The 27,977-nt window shown below is 46.8% G+C and overlaps 2 protein-coding genes across 3 annotated transcripts; one reads left to right on the top strand and one right to left on the bottom strand.

Annotated features, from left to right (window-relative positions):
* Positions 1 to 77: 77 nt before the first annotated feature.
* FCMR (Fc mu receptor) lies at positions 78 to 21,054 on the top strand. Of its 2 annotated transcripts, none has more exons than XM_049858563.1 (8): positions 78 to 250; positions 6,527 to 6,859; positions 7,556 to 7,696; positions 9,314 to 9,536; positions 15,878 to 16,005; positions 16,343 to 16,501; positions 16,673 to 16,731; positions 19,966 to 21,054. In XM_049858563.1, the coding sequence occupies exons 1-8, from the start codon at positions 214 to 216 to the stop codon at positions 20,140 to 20,142; spliced, it is 1,257 nt and encodes a 418-aa protein (XP_049714520.1). In that variant the 5' UTR covers positions 78 to 213; the 3' UTR covers positions 20,143 to 21,054. The 2 variants fall into 2 exon arrangements, with proteins under 2 accessions (XP_049714520.1, XP_049714519.1); XM_049858562.1 differs by having other exon boundaries at positions 79 to 250; positions 16,343 to 16,513; positions 19,966 to 21,053.
* A 1,911-nt stretch (positions 21,055 to 22,965) lies between these two features.
* IL24 (interleukin 24) lies at positions 22,966 to 27,681 on the bottom strand. Its single transcript, XM_049858484.1, has 5 exons — positions 27,511 to 27,681; positions 26,301 to 26,363; positions 25,222 to 25,380; positions 24,694 to 24,768; positions 22,966 to 23,049 (listed from the first exon to the last, which is right to left on the bottom strand). Exons 1-5 carry the CDS (start codon positions 27,679 to 27,681, stop codon positions 22,966 to 22,968), a joined length of 552 nt encoding a protein of 183 aa, XP_049714441.1.
* Positions 27,682 to 27,977: the final 296 nt, after the last annotated feature.

Genomic DNA, 27,977 nt, shown 5'->3' with positions numbered 1-27,977 from the left:
TCAATCGCTGACTTCCGCTGTGGTTTGCTAGTATTTTCTTTTTAGCTAAGGACTAGCTAGCAAACAACACAGGTTTCATTTCCTCATTTTCAAGCCTCACTCTTCCTGGGGGCCAAAAAACTCTTTCAGATGGTGAAAGGCTTCAGGGTGAGCAGTGGATCTCCTTCCCCCTCTCCAGGGGCTCTCGAATGGGATCTTGCTTAGGAAGGAACCATGAACCTCTGGCTTTGGTCGCTTTACTTCCTGCCAGGTGAGTGCTATGGGGAAGCACCATTCCTCAGACTTCTTGTGAGATTCTACTTTGCCACAGGTATGGAAGTTGCCAGGTGTCTCCCCCTCAGATGTTTCTGGACAGATTCTGTTGCAAACCAGTACCTAAGGCAGGGCAAGGGTGGAGGTCCTCCCCCTCTCTGCAGTGCTGCTTGCTCCATTCCAGGCACTTCTCCTGTTCAGGTCAGGTGTTAAGCCATAAGGGTTGAAGGCATCACCTCTCCAAGACATATTAGTCTATTAATATGAGATCTTATCACAGCTGTTTCCAAAGTTCATTCTTCTTACCTCTACATTCTTTCACTGGATCTCTTTCCACTCCTGAATTTTCAGCTCTAAATGAAGACTGCCTGATACATTTTATAGCCCTACTCTATTTCCTGAGTTCTGTATCTCAGGATATGGAACTGACTCCTAGGCAACCCCACTTAAAAATCCCACCAAAATCCAAAATGCAACATGCCCAACACTTCACCTCAAGCTTCTCCTTGGTCACCATCCAAACCAGCTACTCCATCTGTCTTAATTGTCTCTGACAACAGCCTCAAAATGCCAGAATGGCTTTTTTAACATCGCTCTTCATTTACTCCTGCCCAGACCTTGATCCAAGGCCAATTAGCCAATTCGTGTAGCTTCTGTTGTTGTTAGTTACCGTTGAATCAGCTTCAACTCATGGCGACCTTGTGGGTGATAGAATAAAATGCTGCCTGGGCCTGGGCCATCTTCCTGGTTACTGGTATGGTTGAGTCCATTGTTGTGGCTATTGTGTCAGTCCAACTCATTGAGAAATCCATCTCATATCTGCTAATTCGCCCTGTTAGTGAACATGACGCCCTTTACTAGAGATTAGTCTTTCTTGATGACATGTCCAAAGTAAGTTAGTAGCAGTCCCATCATCCTCACGTCTAAGAATTATTCTGACTGTATTTCTTCTAAGACTGATCTGTTCATTACCTTTGCAGTCCACAGTATATTCGGTATGCTTTGCCAGCACCACAGTTCAAACACTTCAATTCTTTTTCTGTCTTCTTTTTTCACTATCAAACTTTTGCACACATATGAGATGACTGAAAAGACCGCGGCTTGGGTCAGGTGCATCTGGAGTCCCTGGGTGGTGCAAACAATTAACGCACTTGGCTGCCAACTTGAATGGGTGTTTGAGTCCACCCAGAGGTGCCTTGGAAGAAAATTCTGACAATCTACTTCTGAAAAATCAGCCATTGAAAATGCTATGGAGCATAGTTCTACTCTGATACACATAGGGTTGCTGTGGGTGAGAATCAACCCCATGGAAACTGGTAATGATGGGTATAATTTCTAGATCCACAATTATCAGGATGAGAAGCAATGACACCCTCTGCTGGAACAGAAGCAGAGGGAATGGAAAGGAAAAAACACACAACCATGTCTTCCTTCAAACCCACCTGCATGATTAGTCTTGAAGATTAATCTTTTCAAAGTTTGACTCTAATCAAAGGATTACCCTTCCCAAAAACCTTCCATGGCCCCCACTGCCTAGTGAATTACTTTCAAGCTCCTCCTTTGCATCCCCTTTTTATACTCAGAGTTTGCCACACTCCTCCGCGCTTCCTAACCTCCAGTCATCCAGGACTCCTGCTTGAACACATTCTGAGCCACCATGCTCTGCTCATGTTAGTTTTTCTTCCAGGAACATCTTTCCATCTCACCTCCATGTTTGCTGGGTCCTTCAAACACCACCTCAAACTCCCTATTCTTGTAGACTTTCCTGAGCCCTGTCTTTTGAACCCCAACAGCTGATGATACTCTGCCCTACAGTGTGGGTAGAAGTATATTCACCTTATCTTTTCTATTAAATGGTAGTAAGCTCCTTGGGGGTTGAAATGGTTTCTTATTCATATTGGCTTTCTTTGCGGTGTCTTGAATATGGAAGAAACTCAGTAAGTATTTATTGAGTCAAAGACTGGAAAGTCCAAAGGAATGGAGCTTTAATGAAATCTCAGACACCATGAAAGGTAGTAAGAGATTACAGGCACAGTGGAGACTTAACTAAGCTTGGGCTGAGAGGGAAGAGCAGTTGGGTTGCAGTGGAAGATTTATGAGAGTGAAGGAAGATGGTGCAGGACTGGGCAACATTTCACTCTCTTATCCACAAGGTCACTCTGAGTCAGAATCAAGTCGACAGCGCCTAACAACAGTTCATCCTGAGCAGTACCACCATTCTAGCTGGGCCAGAGAGGTCTCTGCTCGGGGCCCCTGCACTTTAGAGTGCCCACTCTGATTTGTTTCCAGCCATGCCCAACCCCACAGGGCCCACACTCCTTCTTCTAGACCTGGACTTTCCTGTCCAAGTGACTACAGCCTACTTCTAGTGACTATGTGAGCCTCTATCCTGAGTTTTCCTCTTGAGGGTGACCCCTAATCCTATAAAGGGGTGACCACAAATGGCTGTTTGGGGAAGAGATGAGGTATACACGGAGATTGTACATGCAAGCTGGGGTGTCTGTCATGTATAGCAGGACCCTTGCAGTGTGGGCAGGGGTCAGAGGTAGAAAGAAAAAGAAGCTAGACCAGAAGCTGGGAGAAGAAAGCCTGGGGCCAGTTTTCCCTGCATAGCCATGTCCTGGAGTAGTCATGCAAGGGGTGTGTGATTTGTCAAGAGAAGGGGATAGAACATATTTATTTCAACAGTATCTTAGTTATCTAGTGCTGCTCTAACAGAAATGCCAGAAGTGGATAGCTTTAATGAACAGAAGTTTATTCTTTCACAGTCTAGGAGGCTAGAAGTCCGAATTCAGGGCCTCAGCCCCAGGGGATCTCTTTCTCTCTCTTTTGGCCCTGGAGGAAAATCCTTGTCATCAATCTTACCCTGCTCTAGGGGCTTCTCAGTGCTGGAACCCTGGGACTGAAGGTTGTGCTCTGTTTCTGGCACTGTTTTTTTCGTGCTTTTTTGGTCCCCCGTCTCTCTGCTCAACTCTCTCTTTTATACCTCAAAAGAGATTGACTCAAGCAAGACACGACCTAATCTTGTAGATTGAGCCCTGCCTCATTAACATAACTGTCTCTAATCCTGCCTCATTAACATCATAGAGGTAGGCTTTATAACAGATGACAAAATGGTGGCCAATCACACAATACCAGAAATCATGGCCTAGACAAGTTGACACACATTTTTGAGGGACACAATTCAATTCATAACAATTTTAGGTTTATCTATAATTTTGAAATATTTACACATATGGTGTTTTGGCCTTCATTTGTACTCCTCCCCCAATTCAGCAAATATGCAGGGCAGGCCTGGTGGCCCGAGCCCAGTGCATGCAACACAGGCTGTAGCTCACGCCCCTTTTGACAAATATAAACATCTCAAGCCAGCTCTCAGCTTTCCACTTTCCAAGATTCTGCTATGACTTGAATTGGTCAGGTCCTCGTCACTATTCCCTCCTTCCATTACACAGAAGCCAACATCTATCTTCAGGGCATCCCCACCAGCCAAGACCTGATGCAGCTTTATTTTGCATTATGAAAATTATAGGGTTTTTCTTTCCATGTTCCACACATATTTTATATTAAATTATCAATTGAGAGGAACTTTTTAAACCACCTATGTCCCTCTCCTCTGCCATCACCACTGAAAATCAAGCCACCAATTTAGAGATTAATGTCACTTACTTAGGAGCCTATTTACAGTATTAATATTAAACAGGTTTGTTTCTTTAGATACCTTCTTACTCCTCCCTTTCTTCCCCAGAATCATTTGTAAATGTAGTTATAGAACCCAGAATTGTAGAAATGCAAAGACACCTGGGATACTTGTTTAAAAATGTAGATTCCTAGGCTCCACCTAGACAGGTGTAATCACCATACCTAAGGGTAGGACCAGGTCATCTCCATCTTGCTGAGTTCCCCAGATGACTCAGAGGCGCACTGTGCTATTTTAGAATTCTAGACCAGGAAATTAGCACTGTGTTAGTTCATTTATTTTGGAAATCTGCTTTTCTAAGCCTGGGTGTATGTTAGTAGCTATTATGAGCTCCAGAGAGGTTTGGTTACTTTTTTTTTTTGTGGTTCTGGTCATTTTCACATCACCAGCTAGTAGCTCCCTTGTTGGTCAGAACTCAGGGTACCCAGCAGCTCTCTTTGTGCTTCATCTCCAGAGCTTGAGCAATGAGGAACCAACCGGGCAAGTCTGGGACTTTCCAGAAGCCCTACCTTGAGCAGAAGGAGGCCACTGAAGGTGTCCACATGGGCAATGACCCCACCTTTGCTCTACCTTGTCTCCACCCATGTTATAATCTTTTTTCTAGGGGAAGCAACATTCATGCCCCTCTCTTGGCTGGGTTATTCTCAGCCAAAAATATTCCTGTGCATCTCCCCTGGGCAGCTAGGCTTTGCCCACGGGTGTGTGTGAGCATTCTGGAGGCACACGGGGATTCCCCTACCTCTTATACTGGGTTTTGTCCTTTGCACAAGGTCACCCTTCCATCACCATGTTCCAGTCATGAAGCTACCTCACCATGTCTTAGTGTCAAACAGATTTAGAGCTGCGGTTGGCTACTTGTGTGAGGGTTTCTCCATCAGCTCCATGTTTCTGGCTGCCTCTCTGCCTCTCCCTCTAAACATGCACCTGCTAACACTCCCTTCCCAGCCCCGTCCTACCCTCCTTGAGCCCCCATCCTATGCTCCCATGTTTGCTTCTACCTCATTCTTCCCTCTCCTGGAATGGCTTCCTCAGACCTACTACTTGTCCAGAAGTCTCAAACCGTGCCTCTCTCCTGGAGCTTTCCTTGGCTCTTCTTATTTCACTAAACTCTTAGCATGTGGTCTGTGGGAGAATTTCAGGAACTGTGTGAGCCTCTCTGCTCTGTGAACATACCATGTGTTCTCACTGTCTGGAAGACTTTCTCCTCCTCCACCCCAGCCCCCAGGCACACCTCAACACACATGCCCTTTACTCTATGAACCCTCTTCCTAGAAGTATGTTCACACACATTGGGACCCACTTACTATAGCTGACAACCTTACACAAACTTACCTCTTCTTTAGCTGGCTGAGCTGCATTAGGCCTGTCTTCCCTCAGCCACAACAGATGCTTGTTTACGTCAAGGACTCATGAACCACATCTCTTTTCCCTCCCTGACACACACACAGTGTGTATACACTTGCACACACACCTGCTTTCCTACCTGTGTCCCCTACCTCAGGCAAGAAATCACCATTCTCTCAGTTGTGCTCCATGCCCGATCCTTCAAGTTACAACTGAGACATCATTTTTTCCAGAAGCCTTCCTCAAACTGTGCAAGTCTGGGTTAGATGCCCCTTCCTGGCGCTTCCGTGGAGCCCAGTGCTATCTCTGTCGGGGAATTTATGACAGTGTTAAGGATTTGTCTGGATTACCCACTGAATGATGACTGCATCACCCACTAGATGATACTGGCTATCCAACTATCACATGAAAGGCATTCGATAAATACCTGTAAAACGATTTAATAAATAGAACTGTGGATGAATGGTTGGCTGGATGGATCTGAGCAAAACAAAACTCTATTGCCCTTGAGTCAATTCTGACTCACAGTGACCCCACACCTTTTGGAGTAGACCTGAGCTCCGTAGGGTTTTCAGTAGCCGTAATCTTACAGAAGCAGATTGCCAGGTCTTTCTTCCAAGGTGCCACTGGATGGATTCGAAGAGCTGATCTTTCGGTTAGTAGCTGAGGGCAAACTGTTTGCACCACCCAAGGACCTGAACAAAACAAAACTGGAAAGAAAAGCCTTTGCAGTATAGCCATACCATGCCTCTCAACACAACACTGAAGTCACTTGCGGATTACGTGCTGTTTGAGATCACCCATGGCAGAGTACCTCTCTTGGAGGGGTGTTGTGGTTTTGACTATATTCTCAAGGATTTGGTGTCTAGGTCCTTACGGATTTGGGTTTGGATTTGGTGATGAGGCTGGGGCTGGGGAGAGGTGTGGCTGATATAGGCTGGGACTGGGCATAGGGCTATAGATGGACATAGAGCTGAACTGAGGTTATGCGTAGGGTTGGAGTCAGAAAAGGCTGAGGATGAAGCTAAAGCTAGAGGTCAGCATTGGGCTGAGGCTAAGAGCTGGCTGAGTCTAGGATGATAATGGTGCTGGGACTGGGACAGGAGATGAGAGTGAGTCTTGCTGGGACCAGGGCTAGGGTTGGATTTAGGGCTGGAGTTGGGGATGTGGCTAGGATTGGGACATAGTTTGGGATGGGGCTTCCTCTGCATTAACTCCCTCTTCCTGCAGTATCTGGGGCTCTGAAGACCCTCCCAGCAGTCAATCTAGAGGGAGAACTAGGAGGATCCATTATCTTCAAGTGTCCACTGCCTGAAAAGTACACGAGGGTCTACCTGTGCCGGGAGATGGCAGCATCTGGAGCGTGTGCCACCGTGGTGTCCAACGGGAACTATGTCAAGAATGGATACGCTGGTCGAGTCACCCTGAATCTGCTCACAGACAGCCATCTGTTCCTGGTGGAGATGACAGAGATTACCGAGAATGACAGCGGAGTCTATGCCTGTGGGGTGGGCACAAACACAGACCGGGGCAAGACCCTGCAAATCACCCTGAGTGTCAGCAGTAGGTACCCAGAAAATGTTTCCACTTGGGGAGGTTGCAACAACCACCCAACTCTAACAGTTCCCCGACTCTTATGCTATTGCCTTGTTAGCCAGTGCAAGAATTGGGATCCACATGGTTGAAACTTCATAGTGTCAGTTAACTTCATCATCCATAGAATTTTCTGTCTAAAATACATGTAAGAAACGGAATAGTTCTCTCTTTGTATTGTCCACTCTATCCAGGACATGGGGGAGGTGGGATGTGAGACTGAGCAGAGGCTCTGAAACTGAAGAAAATTGGAAACAAAACAGCATAATTATTCTACACAACGGTCCCATGATAAATATAGCAGATGAACTTAAAGAAAGACACTTTTCAAGGCCAAAGTTGTATTTTGTGATCTGATCCATTCCTTATTTCTCCTGAATCCCTCCTTTCTCCTTCGCTCCACTAATGTGCAGCACTAACTCATAGCCTAGAGTCCCAGTGGCCTCTGCTGGTTCTGCAGGGAATGTTGGCTGGGGTAGGAGGAGAGGCTATTTCCTTTAATGAAACCCCAGCCCAGTTCCTGTTCTGCTCCTTCACGGGGGCTGCCTTCGTTCCCTCACTGCTGTCCACCCTGGCTGAGTCAGCTTCAACTCACACCAGTAGTCTCTCCTCCAGACCCCAGTTACCCCCTCGAGCTCACCAATGTCTTCCTGTTGCCTCCAACAGAGTATCATCCATTCTGGGAGAAGGAGCTGACACTTGAGACCCCAGGATGGTTTCACAGACTTCTGTACCTGACGACGGCCTCTGTACCCCCTTGGTTCCAGATGCTTGAAGATGCAATTCCCTCTGAATTCATATCCAAAGGTCAGTTCACCAGTGCTAGGATGGGAAAGTGGGGGGAGATGCTGAGGGCATTTTGAAGAGCAGTGTGACGGGGGAGAGTGGGCCAGTAAGTGGCTGGCAGAGCAGAGCTGAGTCTCAGATGTGTATTTCCTGCCCCAGGAGAGGATATCTCCTTGACACCTGCTTTCCAAATCCTCCTTTAAAAACCCCTTTAGTTGTCAAATTTTTATTTTAAAAAAGGTTTTTTTTTTTTTTTTTTTTTTTGACAGCTTGTGTTTTCGGTATTGAATGCACGCTTACCATTGAAAAAAAAAATAAAATTTTTGGTAGGTAATATGGATTTTGAGAAACACGATCTGGTACAATAAAATCCACTGATAAGCCGGTGGCACTTTAGCACCACTGATCTGTGGTGTGACAATACACCAGTGAAAGTTATCCCACTGCCCACTGCCGTCAATAGTGATAATTTATCATAGGTGCCTTTCCATTAGGTTACATGGGGAACCTCTGGTTTTTCAAATATGACAGAGAAAAAAACAAAACAAAGCCATCAGGGCTCCCTAACTATCACATAGGGAAGCCATAGTTATGCTTGCAAGCCTTATCTCACAGAAATAAAGGGAAAAAAAGAGGCAAAAGTTTGCAAAACCAACACATCCAGGAAACATCACCTACACAACAATGAGGATCCAGTTCCAGTCTGCTGAGCTTCACGCGTTTCAAAAGGGACCCACCTTGATGCTAAATGTGTTAGAACTGGAACAACATACTACCTACGAGGTCCAGAGGTGTACAAATTGGCTGGTATACCATTATACCAACGGTAACAAAAGGGTTAAGCCTACCTTACAGCCCGGACGCCAAGCCCTACTTGCAGAACTCAAACATTACCACCAGGTGGCACCAGAAGTAAGGGAATTTGTGCTCCATTCACAAAATCTAGCTCTTTGATGAATGACTGCCAAAAACCCAGGCTGGGCATAATTCCCAGCTGGCAGATCTTATGCTTCCTGCTTCCCACAACAGCACTGTCTGTCTTCTACCTGCCGGCATTCAGTGATTTTAACAATTCTATTTTGCAATAAAAAGATTAATGAGGATCATACATACCTTCACATTTCTAAAGGATTTTCCATTTTCAAACACGTGTTAGCATGCAGTATTTCCATCATATTCTCACATCTACCCTGTAAGACAGATACATTAGTTGAGTATTACTACACTTAGGTACCTTCCTGGGTGCCAAGAGGGATGGTGTAACTGAGCATATCATGTACCCAAAGTCATAGCTGGTAGGTGTGGAATAGGGAGAACGGACAAGCCCACAAATATGGCACAAGGCCGAGAGGGAAGAGAGCCACAAACATGATGTCCCCATGCTCAGAGGAGGGAGAGCTGTCCTGCCTGGGAAGTCAGGGAAGACTTCCTAGGGGAAATGGTATTTGAAGCAAATGTAGCTAGGAATTTCCCAGGTCTAGATTGCATGCTAAGAAGGCATTGTAAGTCCTGAGGACTGCAAGAACAAGGGTGGTCTGGGTAAAAGGGAAGAAGAGTATGTTGAAGAAAGAGACGGTGAACCAATCCTGCTGGAGACTTCGCAGATGCAAGGTCACTTTTTCCTGCTACCTCCTACAGTAACCACACCAGCTCAGAGGCCCCAGACCCCTCCAGCCCACCGCTCGTCCTCTGACGCTCCAGTCACCCACGGCCCTCCAATTTCCACAGCATCGTTAGTGGCAGCTGGCAAGCCCCCAACACTCCTGCCATCCACCACAGCCTCAAAGACTTCAGCTCAGGAGGAGCAGGTCGGGCCCCAGCCAGCCAGCTACAACCGCCAAACCAGGCTGCACAGACAGAGGTAAGGGGCCTCTATGTCCAGGATGAGTTAATCCCCAGGCAGAGTAGGCTAGAGTTAGGAGGTTCACTGAAATCCTCCTGCAAAGTCCACCATTAGAGATTCTTCCTGGTTTTGTCTCTAGAAGGCCACTCTGAAATACACTACTTGTGAGTATGGCGTATTAACGCATTAGTTCCATTCACGAGCATCCACTTGCCAGTGCCCCATGTCAACAAAGGAGGCTCTGTAGAGGTGGGAGCCAAGGTTTTCAGTCACTCAACAGTCATTCACATCTGATTTGATGAGGAGGGACTAAAGGAGAATAACATCTTTAGAAACCCACTCAATCTTGCACGTTTTACAGCACAAAGCAACCCTTTCCACATGGGCAGCTTCCACACTGACTACAGTATTGTAGTGGTTACAAGCATGGCTCTGCACCTGACTTCACCATCTGGCCCCCACCGAGAGGCTCTGTAATGGTAGGCAGGTCACTTAACCTCACTGTGCTTCAGTTCCTTCATTTGTCACCTCACAGAACTGACGAGGATTAATGAGTTAGAACAGTGCCTGACATTTACAAGTATTAAATGTTAGCTCTTACCGTTATTAGAATTCCCTTGGGAGAATTTTAGGGAAAAAAAAAATTGATGCCTAAGTCACCACAGATCAATTTAATCAGACTCTCATGAATGGAGCCCAGGAATAGTATTTTCTAAAAGTCTGCAGGCGATTCTAAATGTAGCCAGAATTGAGACCTACCCGAATATAAAACTGTGTTGTCCAATATGGTAGCCAGCAGTCACATACGGGTATTGAGCACTTGAAATGTGGCTAGCCTGAACTGAGATCTGGATTTTAAATACTTAGTATGAGAAAAAAGATTGTTCTGTATCTCAGTAATAAGTTTTATATGAATTATATGTAGAAATGATAGTATTTTAGATGTACTGGGCTAAATAAGATGTTCTATTAAAGTTACTTTCACTTTCACCTGTTTCTTGAACTAAGAAACAGGAGTCCTGGTTCTATTTGAAACCACTTTTAATGTGGCATCTAGAAAATTTAAAATTACATATATGACTCATTGTATTTCTATCAGACAGCACTTGTCTGAAGGCTCGGAGCAGTGCAGGGAGGTGGTGGAATTGACCACTAGGGGGCAGCATTATGGACCACCCATAAAAAATAGCAGGTGAAATTATTTTTGCTTAGCCAAAGAGACACACGGTGTAGACAGGGACCTTCTACATCACTGGGTCTTATACATAAGGAAACTGAGGCCAGGACAGGTAAGGGGTTTCAAATAAAACCAGGACTTCTGTTTCCCAGTTCAGTAAATCACATATACCCACCAGTAGAGAATATGAAGCAATTCAACAAATATTTTCTTTTTTTAAATATTTTATTTCTTTTCTTATTGTACTTTAGATGAAGTTTTACAGAACAAACTAGTGTCTCATTAAACAGCTAGTACTCACATGGTTCTATGACATTGGTTAACAACCCCACAACATGTGAACACTCTACCTTCTCAACCCTGGGTTCCCTATTACCAGCTTTCCTGTTCCCGCCTGCCTTCCAGTCGCTGCCCCAGGGCTGCTATGCCCCTTTAGTCTTGTTTTGTTCCACAGGCCTGTTCAATCTTTGGCTGAAGGATGAACTTCAGAAGCGACCTCATTACTGAGCTGAAGGGGTATCTGGGGGCCGTACTCTCAGAGTTTCTTCCATCTCTGTCAGGCCAGAAAGCCTGGTCTTTCTTTCTGAGTTAGAATTTTGTTCTACATTTTTCTTCAGCTCTGCCCAGGACCCACTATTGTGATCCCTGTCAGAGTAGTCAGTGGTGGTAGCCAGGCACCATCTAGTTGTACTGCACTCAGTCTGGTGGAGGCCATGGTAGATGTGGTCCATTAGTCCTTTAGACTAATCTTTCTCTTGTGTCTTTAGTTTTCTTCATTCTTCTTTGCTTCTGGAGGGGTGAAACCAGTGGAGTGTCCTAGATGGCTGCTCACAGACATTTAAGACCCCAGACACTACTCACCAAAGTAGAATGTAGAACATTTTCTTTATAAACTATGTTATGCCAATTGAGCCAGATGTTCCCAGAGATCATGGTCCCCACAGCCCTCAGCCCAGCAATTCGGTCCCTCAGGGAGTTTGGACGTGTCTATGGAGCTTCCATGACCTTGCCTTGTACAAGTTGTGATGACTTCTGCAGTATTGTGTACTGTCTTACCCTTCACCAAAGTTTCCACCTAACTATTGTCTTTTAAGTGTTTTTCCATTTCCACCCCTCCCCTCCCTCTTAAAAACCAAAGATTCTTTTTGTATGTAAATCTTTTCGTGAGTATTTACAGCAATGGTCTCATACAATATTTGTCCTTTTGTGATTGACTTATTTCACTCAGCATAATTCCCTCCAGATTCGTCTGTGTTAATGAGATGCTACACAGATTCATCGCTGTTCTTTATCGTTAGGTAATACTCCATTGTGTGTATGTACCACAGTTTGTTTATCCATCCATCTGTTGATGGACATCTAGGTTGTTTCCATCTTTTTGCTATTGTGAACAATGTTGCAATGAACATGGGTGTGCATATCTGTATTTGAGTGATGATTCTTATTTCTCTAGGATATATTCCTAGGAATGGGATTGCTGGATCATATGATATTTCTATCCCTAGCTTTCTAAGGAAGTGCAATATCATTTTCCAAAATGGTTGTACCATTTTGCGTTCCCACCAGCAGTGCATAAGAGTTCCAATCTCCCCGCAGCCTCTGCAACATTTGTTATATCCTGTTTACTGATTCATGACAGTAATGCCAGGGTGAGATGGTATCTCACTGTGGTTTTGATTTGCATTTCTCTAAGGGCCAGAGATCGTGAGCATTTCCTCACGTGTCTGTTGGCCACTTGAACGTCTTCTTTGGTGAAGTGTCTGTTCATTTCCTTTGCCCATTTTTTAATTGGATTATTTGTCTTTTTGTTGTAGAGGTGTTGGATTTTCTTATAGGTTTTAGAGATTAGACCTCTGTCTGATTTGTAATAGCCAAAAATTTTTTCCCAGTCTGAAGGTTCTCTTTTTACTCTTTCAGTGAAGTCTTTCGATGAGCATAAATGTTTAATTTTTAGACAATCCCAGTTATCTAGCTTATCCTCTGGAGCTCTTGTGTTGTTAGTTGTGGTTTGTTTCCTGTTAATGCCATGTATTAGGGCCTCTATCATTGAGCCTATTTTTTTCTTCTATGAACTTCATGGTTTTTGGCTTTATATGTAGGTCTTTGATCCATATTGAGTTAATTTTTGTATGTGGTGTGAGGTATGGGTACAGTTTCATTTTTTTGCAGATGGACATCCAGTTTTGCCAGCACCATTTGTTAAAAAGACTGTCTTTCCCCCACTTGACGGATTCTGGGCCCTTGTCAAAGATCAGGTGACCATAGGTGGATGGATTTATATCTGGGTTCTCAATTCTGTTCCATTTGTCAATGTATCTGTCCTTGTACTAGCACCAGGCTGTTCTGATGACCATAGCTGTATAGTAGGTTCTGAAGTCAGGTAGTGCAAGTCCTCCTACTTAATTCTTCTTCTTCAGTAGTTCTTTACTTATCTGGGGCTTTTTTCCTTTCCAAATAAAGTTAGTGATATGTTTTTCCATCTCTTTAAAGAATACTGCTGGTATTTGGATTGGGACTGCATTGTATTTGTAAATCACTTTGGGTAAAATTGTCATTTTCACCATGTTGAGTCTATCTATCCATGAGCATGGTATGTTTTTCCATTTATGTAGATCTCTTTTGGTTTCTTGCAGTAGTGTTTTGTAGTTTTCTTTGTGTAGGTCTTTTACAACCCTGGTTAGATTTATTCCCAAGGTTTTTTTTTGTTGTTTTTTATTTTTAGGAGCTATTTTTTATTATAAACGGTATTGTTTTCCTGATTTCCTTTCCATCATTCTCTTTATTGGTGTATAGGAATCCAACTGATTTTTGTATGTTTATCTTATATCCTGCTAGTCTGCTGAATCTTTCTATTAATTCAGTAGTTTTCTCGTGGAGTCTTTTGGGTTTTCTGTGTATAGTATCATATCATCCCCAAATAGAGACAGTTTAACTTCTTGATTACCAATTTGGATGCCCTTTATTTCTGCCTCTTGTCTTATTGCTCTAGCTAGGACTTACAACACAATGTTAAATAGGAGTGGTGATAAAGGGCATCCTTGTCTTGTTCCTGTTCTCAAGGGAAATGTTTCAGCCTTCTCCATAAAGAATGATGTTGGCCATTGGTTTTGCATATATGCCCTTTATTATTCTGAGAAATTTTCCTTCTATACCTATTTTATTGAGAGTTCTTTATCAGGAATGGGTGTTGGACTTTGTCAAATGCCTTTTCTGTACCGAATGAGATGATCATGTGATTCTTTTCTTTCTTTTTATTTATGTGCTAGACTACTTTTATTGATTTTCTAATATTGAATCCTACTCGGTCATGGTGTATTTTTTTTTATATATGTATATGCTGCTGAATTCTATTGGCTAGAATTTTGTTCAGAATTTTTGCATGTATATTCATGAGAGATATTGGTCTGTAATTATCTTTTTTGTGGTGACTTTGCCTGGTTTTGGTATCAGGATTATGCTAGCTTCATAGAATGAATTCAGAAGTATCACTTCCTTGTCTATGTTCTGAAATAATTTGAGTAATACTGGTGTAAACTCTTCTCTGAATGTTTGGTAGAATTCTCCAATAAAGCCATCTGGGCCAGGGATTTTTTTCGTTGGGAGTTTTTTTTATTACCTTTTCAATCTCTTCTCTTGTTATGGGTCTGTTCAGATTGTCAACATCGTTTTGTGCTAGTTTGAGTAAGTAGTGTGTTTCTAGAAATTTGTCCATTTCCTCTAGGTTTTCAAATATGTTGGAAGAGAGTTTTTCATAATACTCTGTTATGATCCTTTTTATTTCAGATGGGTCTGTTGTAATGTCCCCCATTTCATTTCTTATTTGGGTTATTTGTGTCCTCTACTGTTCTTCTTTTGTCAGTTTGGCCAGTGGTTTGTTGATTTTTCAACAAATATTTTCTGAGTCTCTACTATGTGCTACGCACTGTGCTATATCCTAAAGATGTAAGAAGATGATACAAAAAAAAATCCTAAAGATGTAAGAAGATGATAGCATGCAAAAAATCCAGGTCTTGCTAACTAACTAATGCATGTCTAACTGTGGTAAGAGTTGTGATGGGTTGAACATAAAATTGGGAAAACAAAGCACAAAAAAATTGATTCTGGCTTTACCATGATTAGGGAAGACAAGAGGACTTGTCACTGGTCTTTAAGGAATGTGAGAGTTCGATATGTAGAGAAGATGGAGGGAAGATCTTCCAGGCAGAAGGAACACCACAAGAAAAACATCCTCTTTTCAACAGACATTACAGTTGCAAGAAGCTAACTGATTTAATACTTGCAATAATCTTGTGAGGAAACTGAGGTGCAGAAAGCTGGAAGGGGAATTGAGGTTTATCTGGCCCTGCTATAGACCAGGTGTGGTCCCTCGGTGATACAAACAGTTAACATACTCCTCTGCCAACTGAAAGGGAGGAGGTTGGAGGTTTAAGTCCACCCAGAGGAACCTCTCAAGAAAGGTCTGGTGATCTGCTTCTGAAAATCAGCCACTGAAAACCCTGTATGGACCCCAGTCCTACTCTGACATGCGTGGGGTCACATGAGTCAGAATCAACTTCACAGCAACTGGTGTAGACCAGGGGCACTAAGTCCTTTGTATTCATTGTTCTACCTAATCCTCCTAACAGTTTTGCGGTACAGGTTTTACTATCTCCCTTTACGGAGATATAACAGGGAAGAAGTACAGCCAGAATGCTCCTCAAAAGTGAGGATGGTGAGGCTTCGTCTCACATATTTGGACATGTTATCAGGAGGGGCCAGTCCCTGGAGAAGGACATCATGCTTGGTGAAGTAGAGGGCCAGTGAAAAAGAGGAAGACCTTCAATGAGATGGACTGACACAGTGGCTGCAACAGTGGGCTCAGACATAGCCACGATTGTGAAGATGTCACAGGACCGCGCAATGTTGCCTTCTGTTGTACATAGGGTCAGGTTGCTGTGAGTCGACAGCCCCTAACAACCGCAATGTTCATAGAAGTTAAGAGTTTTTTCAAGATCGCTCAGTCAGTAAAAGGCAGAATCTGATCCTGAACCCAGGTTTCCTGACTCTATAGACAAGGCCCTTTTGGAAGAGAGGAAGTGGGTGTGGGTTCTTAACACAAAGGGACAAACCTGTGAGATAGTTTCAAAAAAAAATTGTCCCTTCTCAGGTACTACTTCTCTGGCTTCTTTCCTTCCCTCCTCAGACCCTTCAGCCATGGACTATCTGGTTCTGAAGACCAAGGATTTCACATCCTGATCCCAACCGTCCTGGGCCTTATGCTACTGGCACTTCTGGGGATCGTGGTGAAAAGGGCCATTCAAAGGAGGAGAGGTGAGCGATGGGCTCGGGCTCAGCAGGGAGAGATAAGCGGCCCACCAGGTCCCAGCCGCGGGGGAAGAGGGAGCTATGGGTGAGCAGCTGGGTGTAGGGAAGGGAGACAGGGGCCCAATGGCCTGGAAATGAGTACGAGGAATGTGATCTGGACTGGTCTTCAGTGGAGGGCAGAGACGCGCCTCGAACGTTCGGCACACTACTGACCACGTGTGCATCAGACAGTGCCACGTCCGGGGAGGGGTGCTGCCTTTGTGTTTTAAGCACGAGTGTGGGGAGGGAGCAGCCACAGGCGTCACCATGTTCCTCTCTCCCTCCCTGTGACTTTGCCGAGAAGTCCTCTCCAGGAGGATCCGCCGCCTGGCCGTGAGGATGCGCGCCCTGGAGGTCTCCCAGCGGCCCCGGTCGTGGCAGCGGCCACGAGTGTCGCAGCGGCAGCGCTCCCAAAACATCTACAGCGCCTGCCCGCGGCGAGCTCGGGGAGCGGACCCTGCGGGTGAGCCAGCCGGTGAGCCCAGAGGGCTGAGGACGGCGGGGGGCCGAGACAGCGCGGGCCCGAGGGTGCGCCCGCGCCCTGCGCCGCGGCTCCAGGCGAGATCCGGCTGGGAGCACGGGTAGAGCTGGGCCCCGCGGTCACGTCCTCATCTCTGTCCTCTGTCCCCCTTAGGCGCCGGGCAGGAGCCTCTCCCAGGCCGGGGAGCACCTGAGCCCTCCGCCCCGCCGCAGGTAAGCCCTGCCCACCGTTGCGGTGACTCCAGTTGAGTTTAGCTGCAGGGCGCCAGCTTTCCCAGCAGGGCCTGGGCCCTGCGCCTGGGGAACAAGTTCTATCAGCACCCTCCTTTGACGGTGTCGGTAGACAGAGTACTGAGGAATTGTGGTAAACCTAGTTAGGTGGCTCTTAGCCAGGTAATTCTTCTGGGATAAATGTGTGCTGATGCCAGTAGCTTGGTGGGGATGACAGATGGTGACTGCAAATACGGGAAAGGACTTCCTGGTGGAGGATGAGACTTGTAACAGCTCTCAACGGGATGGAAGCTGCGGAGAGTTTCACTGTAATACAAGGGAGAACGTTCCCGTAAATCTCTCTAAGAGGAGGTCATTTATCCATCACCGGAGGCAGTCAAGCCTGGCCTAGCTGATGCCCTGGCATAGACAGAGGTAGGATTTAACACGCTGGGTGGAGGGATTCCTCACCACACGCACACCCATTGCTGTCCAGTGGCTCCCAACTCACAGAGACCCTAGAGGACAGAGTAGAATTGCCCCATAGGGTTTCCAAGGAGCAGTTGGTGGATTCGAACTGCCTCCCTTTGGTTAGCAGCCGTAAGTCTTACCTACTGAGCCACAGGGCTCTAGGAAGGGACACAGGGAACTCATTTTTCTATCAACGACTACTGGCCGACAGGTAAAAAGCCTCTAAACTACCCATTTGTCTTTGTTTCCACAAGTTAAGAAAAAGAACATTTTTTTTTTTCCTCTAAAGTAGCCCACAGTGGCAAAAACACTCTCACTTCAGGAACCAGAAAAATTCCTTGTTTTAATTAGGATGGTGGTGTTAGTTGCCTACGAGTTAGCCCCCAGTTGGTGGCAGGTTGGACCATTGTGATCCATAGGGTTTTCGTTGACTGATTTTCAGAAGTGGGTCACCAGGCCTTTCTTCCTAGTCCATCTTAGTCTGGAAGCTCCACTGAAACCTGTTCAGCATCACACCACCAGGCAGGATTCCACTGACAGACAGACAGGTGGTGGCTGTACATGAGGTGCATCAGTGGGGAATCGAACCTGAGCCTCCCATGTGGAAGGTGAGAGTTCTACCACTGAACCACCAATGTCTCATAAGTAAGGTGTAGAATAAGCCAAAGCCTAGACCCCAAAACACAGGGCTTACGAAATGGACGTCTATTTTCCTCTCAAGTGAAGATCCAGAAGCAGGGGTGGGTAAGGGGTGGCCTGCTACACGAGGCCATCCAGGGACTGACATTCCCTCTGTCTGGCTGCTCCACCGTACCTGGAGGCTTGCCTGGCCCATGGTCGAAGCTCAGTCACTAGCACGTGTCTACATTCCAGCCCACAGGAGGGAGAAAGAGAAAGGAAAAATACCTGCTTTTAAAAAAAAAAAAAAAAAACCCTTTGCTCTTGAGTTGACTTCCACTCATATCAACCCTGTAGGACAGAGTAGAACTGCCCCATAGGGTTTCCAAGCTGAAATCTTTACGAAGCCAACTGCCATATCTCTCTCCCGCAGAGCGGCTGGCTGGTAAGTTGAACCTCCGACCTTTCCATTAGCAGCCAGATCTCTAACCACACCACTTCCACTCACATTCCATTGGCCAGAACTTAGTCATGTGACCACAGCTGTCTTCAAGGGAGGCTGAAAAATGTGGTCTCTGGCTGGGCAATCATGTACCTTGCTAAAAAAGGGAGAGTGACACCCAGCAACAATTAGCAGCTCTGCCAGAGTCACCTCTGGCTTCTTGAACTTGCTTTTACCTACCCCAACTAGAGAAGCTTCACACTAGCTAGGAATGGTCCAGCAATGGCCATGACTTTGGTTTGCCCCTTGCTCAGGCTTTTTCCTTGAAGACACTGCTTCTGTTTATTAATATATTTTTTGCCAAAACCCTTGCCCATCCTTGATACCCAGAATTCAGTGTTTTAGAGGGAGCCCTGGGGGTGCAACAGTTAAGCACTAAGTTGCTAACCAAAAGGTTGGTGGTTCGAACTCACCCAGTAGCTCTGTGAGAGAATGACCTGGTGATCTGCTCCCATAAAGATTACAGCCTAAGAAACCCTGTGGAGCACGTCTACTCTGTCACATGGGGTCACTATGAGTCAGAACTAACTGGACAGCACCTAACAACAGCAGACTGAGCTTGGGCTAAATATTGAAGCTGCTGAAATGTGTCCTTCCTGCCTTCCCGTGCCTGACCTTCATCTACTCCACCCTTACACCAGCTCCTTTTTCTTGAACTGCCTATGACCAAGTAGACCCTCACCTGGGCCTATACCTGGCTCAGATCTTACCTTGCTCTTACCTTAACTCTCGTTCCCACTAGTAGGGGCGGATGAAAGGCAAGCTGCAAACAATTGATGACTGAGTATTTTAGCCTTCATGGGGAGTACTTTAATTCTTTAAGCCAAATAAGTGCATCTCAAATGATGAACTGTAACAGGAAGTGGGAGGTATATTTTTGAAGCAAGCTGCTACTGCTTTCCCCTTTGATAAAGTACAAAAGTAGAAGTTCCTTTCCACAGGCACTTACTGAGTACCTACTAGGTTCAAGGGACCGAATTCTTGTTTTCAGTGCTTGTGTTTAAATGTGCGACCGTCCCCACACAGCCTTCCTTGGTGGGTGTTACAACGGCTCTGCCATGTCAGGGTCACTGGCACAGCCCTGTCCTGTGAGAACTGACCCTCCTGAAGGCAGGTGATCTGAAGCTTCTGTCTGAGAAGAGGAGCACCACTGTCCCCATGGGGCCTGCTGCCTTCCTCCACGTCACCAGCCAGCCTCTTCCTGGAATGCACTGTCATACCACGTCCTGGTCTCTTGGTCTCTCCGAGCCCTTACAGAGGTGCAGGGGATGACTCACCCTACTTCCTAATGGCTTCCTAAAGAGATGCGTATTTATTCCACCCGTCACATCATCTATCCCCGAAGGGAAACTCCTCCAGCGGCTGGGTTTCCTTCAGACCTGTGATGAGCCATGTGACCGTAGCTTGAGCCCCATTTAAGGCATTTCCTGGCCACATTAGATCTAAGTCTTTTCCACTACGAGTCAGATGCTGCCCTGAGAATCCCCAGGGCTGGGCCACTTGGTGGAGCTCAGCCACCTCTGTGTCTTTGCCTTCTGGAAGTCAGCAACCAGGCACATGTCCCCATTGCCCACTGCAGAGCTCCACCTGGGCAGATACTAAAATCACCCTGCCAGATCCAGTAATGCGTCTTTGGTTGTTCCCAGGTACCTGAAGCTCCCTGGTTCCATGCCCCATCCCTGAAGGCCAGCTGTGAATATGTGAGTTGCTACCACCAGCCTCCTGCCAAGATGGAGGATTACAATTCAGATGACTACATCAACATTTCCTGCCTGACCCACCTCCCCAGCTGTCCTCCCAGGTCCAGGCCTTTGTGCCAATGAGTCTCACCTGTCTGCTGAATTCAACACCTGTTCCATTTGTCCTTGGAGTCCCTGTCACCTCTCAGAGCCCCGTCACCTCCCAATGCCCACATCGACACTAGTCCCCAGTCTGTCTGCCCCAAGTAGCTCTGTCCCCAGCTCCTCTTGCACAGAAGGTCAAGAAGGGGCCCTGTAGCAAGCAGCCATCTAAGATGCATCAATTGGTCTCGACCCACCTGGATCAAAGGAGAATGAAGAATACCAAGGACACAAGGTAATTATGAGCCCAAGAGACAGAAAGGGCCACATGAACCAGAAGCTACATCATCCTGAGACCAGAAGAACTAGATGGTGCCCGGCTACAACTGATGACTGCCCTGACGGGGAACACAACAGAGAACCCCTGAGGGAGCAGGAGAGCAGTGGGATGCAGACCCTAAATTCTCGTAAAAAGACCAGACTTAAGACTAGACTGAGACTAGAAGGTCCCCGGTGGTCATGACCCACAGACCTTCTGTTGGCCCAAGACAGGAACCATTCCTGAAGCCAACTCTTCAGACATGGATTGGACTGGACAATGGGTTGGAGAGGGGTGCTAGTGAGCTTCTTGGATCAGGTGGACATTTGAGACCAGGTTGGCATCTCCTGCCTGGAGGGGAGACGAGAGGGTAGAGGGGTTTAGAAGGTGGCGAAATGGACATGAGAAGAAAGAGTGAAGGGAGGCAGCAGGCTGTCTCATTAGGAGGAGAGTAATTGGGAGTATGTAGCAAGGTGTATGTAAGTTTTTGTGTGAGATACTGACTTGATCTGTAAACTTTCACTTAAAGCACAATAAAAATTATTAAAAAAAAAAAAATGAAGCGGCCCTGATGGCACAGTTAAGCACTTGGCTACTAACGGAAAGGTCAGCAATTCAAACCCACCAGCCGCTGCTCCCCAAGGGGAAAGATGTGCCTGTCTGCTTCTGTAAAGATTTACACCCTTGGAAACTCTATGGGACAGTTCTTCTCTGTCCTGTAGGGTTACTATGAGTCAGAATCAACTCAACAGAGTGGGTTTGGTTTGGGGTGGTAGTCAGGTTGGCTCCAGGCATACAGGGCATTTGTCCCGATGCCATCTACTTCCTTTCCAGGCTGTGGGATTTGCAGAGTATTTCCTCAGTGTCCTTGATTGCAGGGCCCTGCTACTTTGCTCTAGACCACATAGCATCAGGCTGGAGTGTAGGCAGAGCTGTTGCTTCAGGATCCCTTCCCAGGCTTAGACCTCACACAAGTAGGAGGCCTGGGCTGCTTCATGGGGATGCGCCTCTGCCTGGAAGCTAGGAAGGGACTGGTATGGACACACCCCTGGGAACGTCTTTACCCTGAGTCTAAGGCTGGCCCTTGCCAGTGATTTTCCACTTGCCTTGAGTCCTCCAGAAAGGGCTATTTATTTTGATGTAACAAAGGTTTCTAAACAGAACCATGCTTGGCAGTGCTCAGTGCATTTAGCATTGCTGACCCCCATCAGTTCCCTGGTTAATGGAAGCCAAGCTACATCAAAGTTAGGCCCAAGAAGGGGACAACTTCTCTACATAAACTCTCTTCACTCCAAGTTACCCTGCCTTGATGCCCACGAGTGCCCTGCCCCCAGCATTTCTCCTCTTCTAGCCTAGTCTTTGTCATCTCCTCATCCCTCGTGGTAGCCTGGCACTGATCTTTGTGCATTTATCTTAACGCTGGGCTATTCCTGCACCCCTTTGCCCAAAATCATTACACCTCTCTATTTTCAGAAATCTACCTCGTCTCTCCGCCAGGTCCAGATAACTTATAGCGAGGTGGGGAGGAAAGTAGTCTGGGTTCCTGGAGGACCAGGGGCAATTGAATTTCCATCAGGGGAGAAGAGACATCCCGCCTCCTACATATACTGTTTCTGTTTGGGGTTTTTGGAGCAAGGTCACAGACACTGTATTTTTGGATTTAAGTCAACCACAAAGTTTAGCCTGAGCTTTACAATAGAGTGCCAAGTCCCGCTATTAGGAAGGAGGACTTTCCCAGGCACGTGACTCAGCTTCACAGGGCATTTGTCCAGGAACAGAGAGGAAAGGCTGCCAGCCTTAAGTCCTGCTGCCTTTTATCAGCAGAGGATGTATTTACAGATTGGACAGGATGTCCCGGTACAGGGACACCATCAGCAGTGTCGCTTTGACACTGGCACCCTCTAAATGGCAGATAAGGAAAGAATGACTAGGAGAAGCTAAGGAGGGCACAAGGGGTTGCGGGTGGGAGTGCAGGCTGGGAATGCAGTGTTGGGTGGGAGCTTGCTTCCTGCCAGGCACTCTAACCTACATTACGTCAGTTATCCTTTATATTTGAAACCAGCGCCCTCACCCCTACTCCAGTGCTTTGTTCCCACAGACATGCCCTAAAGTTCAAGCTCGTAACCCAGCGTCCTTCATTGTTCCTGGGCAATTCACAAACCAGGTCAAAAATCCAGTTTATTATTTACTGAGCACAGCACTCACAGCGCCACAGCATGGCAGGTACTGCGGGGATGCAAAGGAAGCCTGAGAAGCCTCCCTGCAGAATTTACAGTCTCACGAATAAATATCATATCAATTAAAACATTGACAGTAAATAAATAGAATGGAATAAATACAGAAGCCTCCTTTGTGGGTTATTCACAGCATCCAAGAGAGCCTTCGGTGGCTGTCGATGGGGCCACTTAAAAGAAGGCGGTCTTTGAGGACAGGCCTGGGCCAAAGATGGGGCCAATGGCAGAAGGTCTGTAGTGCCCCAGGGAGCAGCAGAGGAGGGGACACCCATGTGAAGTGACACGGAGCCGAGGAAGGTGTTCTGGTCTAATTCAGCGCTGGTAGTATTTCTCCATCCAGGTCAAGAGAATGTCCAGTTCCCCGAGGGCTTTGGTCAGAGCGGCTTCTATGTCCAGCTGCAGGAAAGCAGAGTTGAAGATCTGCTGTGTTAGTCACAGGAATAGGTTCTTTCCCTCTAACTGCCCACACCGTAGGCTGGGTCACTTTCAGGGTGGCCTCTGATAAACTCACTTGCCCATCACCACATCCCCCCCATGCGTGCTGTCTGCTGCAGGAGTGAGGACAAATGGGTCAGGGAGTGGGCAGGGGGTAGGAACAAGAGAAAAGGGATATGGGGCCCTGACGCCAAGAACCATAGAATCCTAGCACGGCCATAGAGTCCACCACCTGATCCCGCTGTGCAGATGAAGAAACTGAGGGCCACAGGAGTCCCTTTTCATTGAAAGTTATAGCTCTTTACGATTTATTTATAGGCAGATATATCTGTGCCTCAGAAAAAACGATCAAACTCATATGACATTTTAGGGGTCTGCGAATGAAATGTGGATTTTCTTTGATGTCTTAAATCGGGTAAAAGCAATATAATGACCCAGAATTATTTTCTCTCTCTCTCCAAACTAGGCCATTTGAGCATTATGGAAAATACTGTGGGCATGTATGGGGGGATGTCTCCCTGCTTGCTCCCTCACTTCTGACTCCAACTGCCCAGCTCAAGTACCCATAAAACTCTTTCACGAAGTCCTCAGTAGTGAAATCACCTTATAAAAAAAACAGTTGCCATAGAGACAGTTCTGACTCTTGGAGACCCCATGTGTGCCAGAGTAGAACTGTGCTCCATAGGGTTTTCAATGGCAGATTTTTTGGAAGTAGATTGCCAGGCCTTTCCTCCAATGTGCCTCTGGGTGGGCTTGAACCTCAAACTTTTCGGTTAGTAGCCGAGCATGTTAACCATTTGCACTACTCAGGGACTCCTGAAGCCAACTTATAGGGACCCATTTCAACTTGAAAATTGATAGACCACTTAGTTTTTGGTGCTTATGCAGAGTACCATCAATACCCAAGGAAGCAGCTGTCAAGAAACCAAATTGGGCAAATGTGCTGCAAAAGACCTTTTTAAAGTGTTAAAAAGTAAAGATGGCATTTCAAGGACTAAGGTACACCTGACCATGGTATTTGCAATTGCTTCATATGCATTTGAAGGCTGAACAATGAGTAAGGAAGGATTGATGTCTTTGAATTATAGTGCTGGTGAAAAATATTGAATACATCATGGACTGCTGGAGGAACAAACAAATCTGTCTTGATAGAAGTACAGCCAGATGCTCCTTAGAAGCAAGGATGACAAAACTTGGTCTCATGTACTTTGTACACGTTATCAGGAAGGATCAGTCCCTGGAGAACAACACCATGCTTGGTAAAGTAGACAGCGAAAAAATGGAAGACCCTCAATGAGATGGATAAACACAGTGGCTGCAACAATGGGTTCAAACATAGCGATGATTGTGAGAAGGCCACAGGACCAGGCAGAGTTTTGTTCTGTTGTACATAGGGGTCGCTATGAGTCAGAACTGACTCAACAGCACCTGACAACAACAACAATGCAAGGTATATGGTAACTGATGCAAATGTACCTGTGGTCTTGCTCATTCAGGTGGCTTTTAGGCAAGCCCTGCGTTAACTCTGCATCAAGTCTCTGAGGCACCCTCATTTGACAGTTGAGGCTGGTCTGAGCAAACTGACAGCTCAGGGGCCATAATTACCTTTTTAAAAGCCACCTGGAACTGCAGAAACTGCCTGTGTGCACTCTTAATGACAGAGAACATCTCATTTTCCTCCTGGGAACAGAAAATAAAGAAGTTATGCCTGATGTCGGGTAGAAGAGGCAAGCCTCCTCCCACTCATTCCTGGTGATTCCACAAGGATTCATTCCCAAGGCCTGAGATGACAGCACTGAATTCCGGGTTCTTGAGTAGCCAGTGCCAAACCCTACCGTGTGGCAGGCGATGCTGCCTTTAGTTCTCACAGCAATCCTGTAACGTAGGGGTGATCATCCCCATTTTGCAGATAGGAAAATTGAAGCTCAGAGAGCATCTTGAAAACGGTCACCCACCTAGTTAGAAGCAGACCTGGACTTGAGCCCAGGGCTGTTGGTCTACAAAGCCAGTGCTTTTCCAGGGCACACCATGACTCCCTACTATGGAGTAAAAGCCAGGCCCAGCTAAGGCAAGGGACAATTCTCAAAGCACACCGTTTCCCGTAAGCCCAAGCCCTGGCCCTGTTCTACTCACACTGGGCTGCAGTTTTGAGGAGATGACAATAAAGTTGTTGGCAAGAGTAGAAAATGACTGCAGGATCTTGAGGTCATTTGCCTTATTGTAGTAGTTTTTGAAAACAGTTTTCATGTAAAAGCCCAGCAAAGAGTGGATGAAGTAGCAGCTTTCAGCATCCTGAAAAGAGTCGGGGTTACTACGGAGCCCTCTGCCCACCCTCTGACCCCCAGGAGGAACAACCCGTTTGTCACACAGGGCAAGATAAACATTAGAGTCAAGAGATCTTCTAGGAGATGATGATAAACATCAAATCTGAAGGGGACTTAAAGGACCACATGGAGCAGTGCCTTTGTTTTACAGGAGAAGCCACAGGCCCAGAGAGAGGAAGTGACTTGCCCAAGGTCCCTCAGCCAGTCAGTGACAGACACAGGCCCAGCTCCCAAAACTCCTGACTACCTGGTTACTATTCCTTCCTCTACACCACACTGCCTCTCATAACTATGCAAGGCCATGCTATGGGGAGCTGTGGTAGACCTGAGAAGCACCCAGAACTTGGTAATTGAGAGTTGGTGGGGAAAAAGATTGGAAGGAGAAGAAATGAAGAGAAAATAAAATGAATGCCCTGGAACACAGGGATTGTTCTCAGGTCCCCTCCAGCTCCACTGTGTGAAGCTTTGTGCCTTGCAGCAATCACGGCTCAGTATGTTGGTGCTCACTGACTAACTTGATGAGTAATGAGAAAGACAGTAATGGGTGTGAGAAAAGGATACAAATGGAAGAGAGGGAAGGTAGACCTAAGCAGATACCCACTGGCAAGCAGAAGAGAAATAAGGATTGATGGCAACTCTGGCTAAGCTGAGAAAGGTGTTCACCAGCCTTAATCCCCACCCCTTCTTCCCATGACACTGAATATACATAACACACAGTGATAACTCAGAGACTGAATTCCCTGGCTAACTGCCCAGCACTGTCCTGTGTAGGGTCAGCCCAGGGCAAAAGTGAGGGATTTTATCAGCCTCCCCTAGGCAACCCCCACCCCCACCCATAGGGGACCAGCTACATGGAGAGATGGGCGATCCTCTCCCAGGTCTGATTACCGAGATGTTCTGTAGAATCTCCTTCCGCAGCAGGCGGACACTTGTGTTGTGGTCCTGAGCTTGCTGTGGGAACAGAAAGAAAAGATGTCTCCAGGCTGGGGGTCAGCATGGAAACCAACCATGCAGACATGTGCTGCTTCCCCAGAGTGCTGTTTATCCAGCCTGTGAGAGGCTTCAGAGGCCAGAGGGAGAAAAACAGGAACCAAGGAGGGCTGTGCTGGGCTGGCCATAAGGAGAGAGTACAAGGTTCCAGGCACAGAAAACCACAAAGCTTGACCCCAAGGGAAAACACAATCCCAGGAGCTCTGGAGCCTGAAAATGGACTTGATGAGGGACCTGTCTGAATCCTTTGGTTGTCCCAGACTAGGAGGAAACAAGCCTATTTCCTTTAAGGACCCCTAAGGGCAGGATCTGTCATCAGTGTTCCATAGGTGGTGATCGGCCACACCTCTGAGCTGCCTCTCACCTTTGGACTTCTCTGCAGCCGGACTACTCATCGCAGCCCTCAGGTTTAGAGTCAAAGCATCTTGGAGAGGAAGGTGCCTTCGAGCCCATTTGTCTCACCTCCTCATTGTGCAAATAAGGAAACCAAGCTTGGATGGGGGGGAGCTGCTGCCCAGGTTCATTTCGAGGTCAAGATCACACCCAGGTGTCCTGTCCGCAAGTCTGCAGTTCTCCTCTCCCGCTAGGCTGCCTCATCAAGCCCCCTCTTTTTCCAAACCCCTAGCACCTGAATCATCATTTAAGGAGTTCAGGGCATTTGTGAGGACATGTACTGGATCACTTTCAGAACCAGGGAGATTCATGGTCACACTGGACATCGTCCCCAGTAGGCCTCAGGATTAGCCATTCTTTCTACCTTTAGCCAAGGCCTAAGTGTGTGGGAACAGCCTGGTAAAGCAGTGATGAAAACTCTAGCGAGTCGCAAAGGATTGTCCACGACTTCTAGGGTGGGAGTGTCTCATGTCCCCCTGGTTGTATCAGGCTCCCTTCTTTACTCCCCTTGGGCTCTATTTACTTTATTATAGACCGACTGCATCTTTCTGAGCCTAGGTTTCTTGTGGAAAACGGGGCTTATGATGCCATCTGACCCTACAGAGTTCTTGTTTAGGAAAATGATTAGCAAGCTGCAGAGGGCTCCACCATCATAAAATGCTGTCCTCTGCCCACAGTATCCCCTTGGCTGGGTCCAGGACAACTCTGCACTCACCACAGTGTCCTTCATGGTCCAGAAGGCCCTCCTCAGTCCCTGGAGCTCTACTCCCTGCACTCGGCAGGGCCCAAATCGGAATTCTTGGCCTTGGACCCTTGGCACCTGGCTCCAGAGAAGCAGGAACACACTCAAGCAGGGGAGGGTGGCCATCTGCACTCGAGAGCCCATCTACAGTGAAGGAAGGCCCGGAAGGCTCCTGCTGAAAAAAGGGAGGAATCCCCACTGAGGCAGGCCCACCGAGCCCGCATGTGGCCTTCTCCAGGTACAAACTCTGTACACAGTGATATGCCCCACAGTAATGCTCCTTGGCTCTGCCAAGGTCAGCCTTGGGGCACGCAGATGGGAGGCCTGAGAGTAGGGTGAGTTCCTGGTGTTACATGAGAGACATGTGGCCTTGCTGGGGTATGCTGAGTGGGGTCTTTCTGGTCTTGCCCTCCCACCAAGCCCATTCATATCACACCCCC

Source organism: Elephas maximus, chromosome 18 (assembly GCF_024166365.1).
Source record: "Elephas maximus indicus isolate mEleMax1 chromosome 18, mEleMax1 primary haplotype, whole genome shotgun sequence".
NCBI classification, from domain to species: Eukaryota; Metazoa; Chordata; class Mammalia; order Proboscidea; family Elephantidae; genus Elephas; species Elephas maximus.
This window is presented reverse-complemented; position numbering and strand designations above follow the sequence as displayed.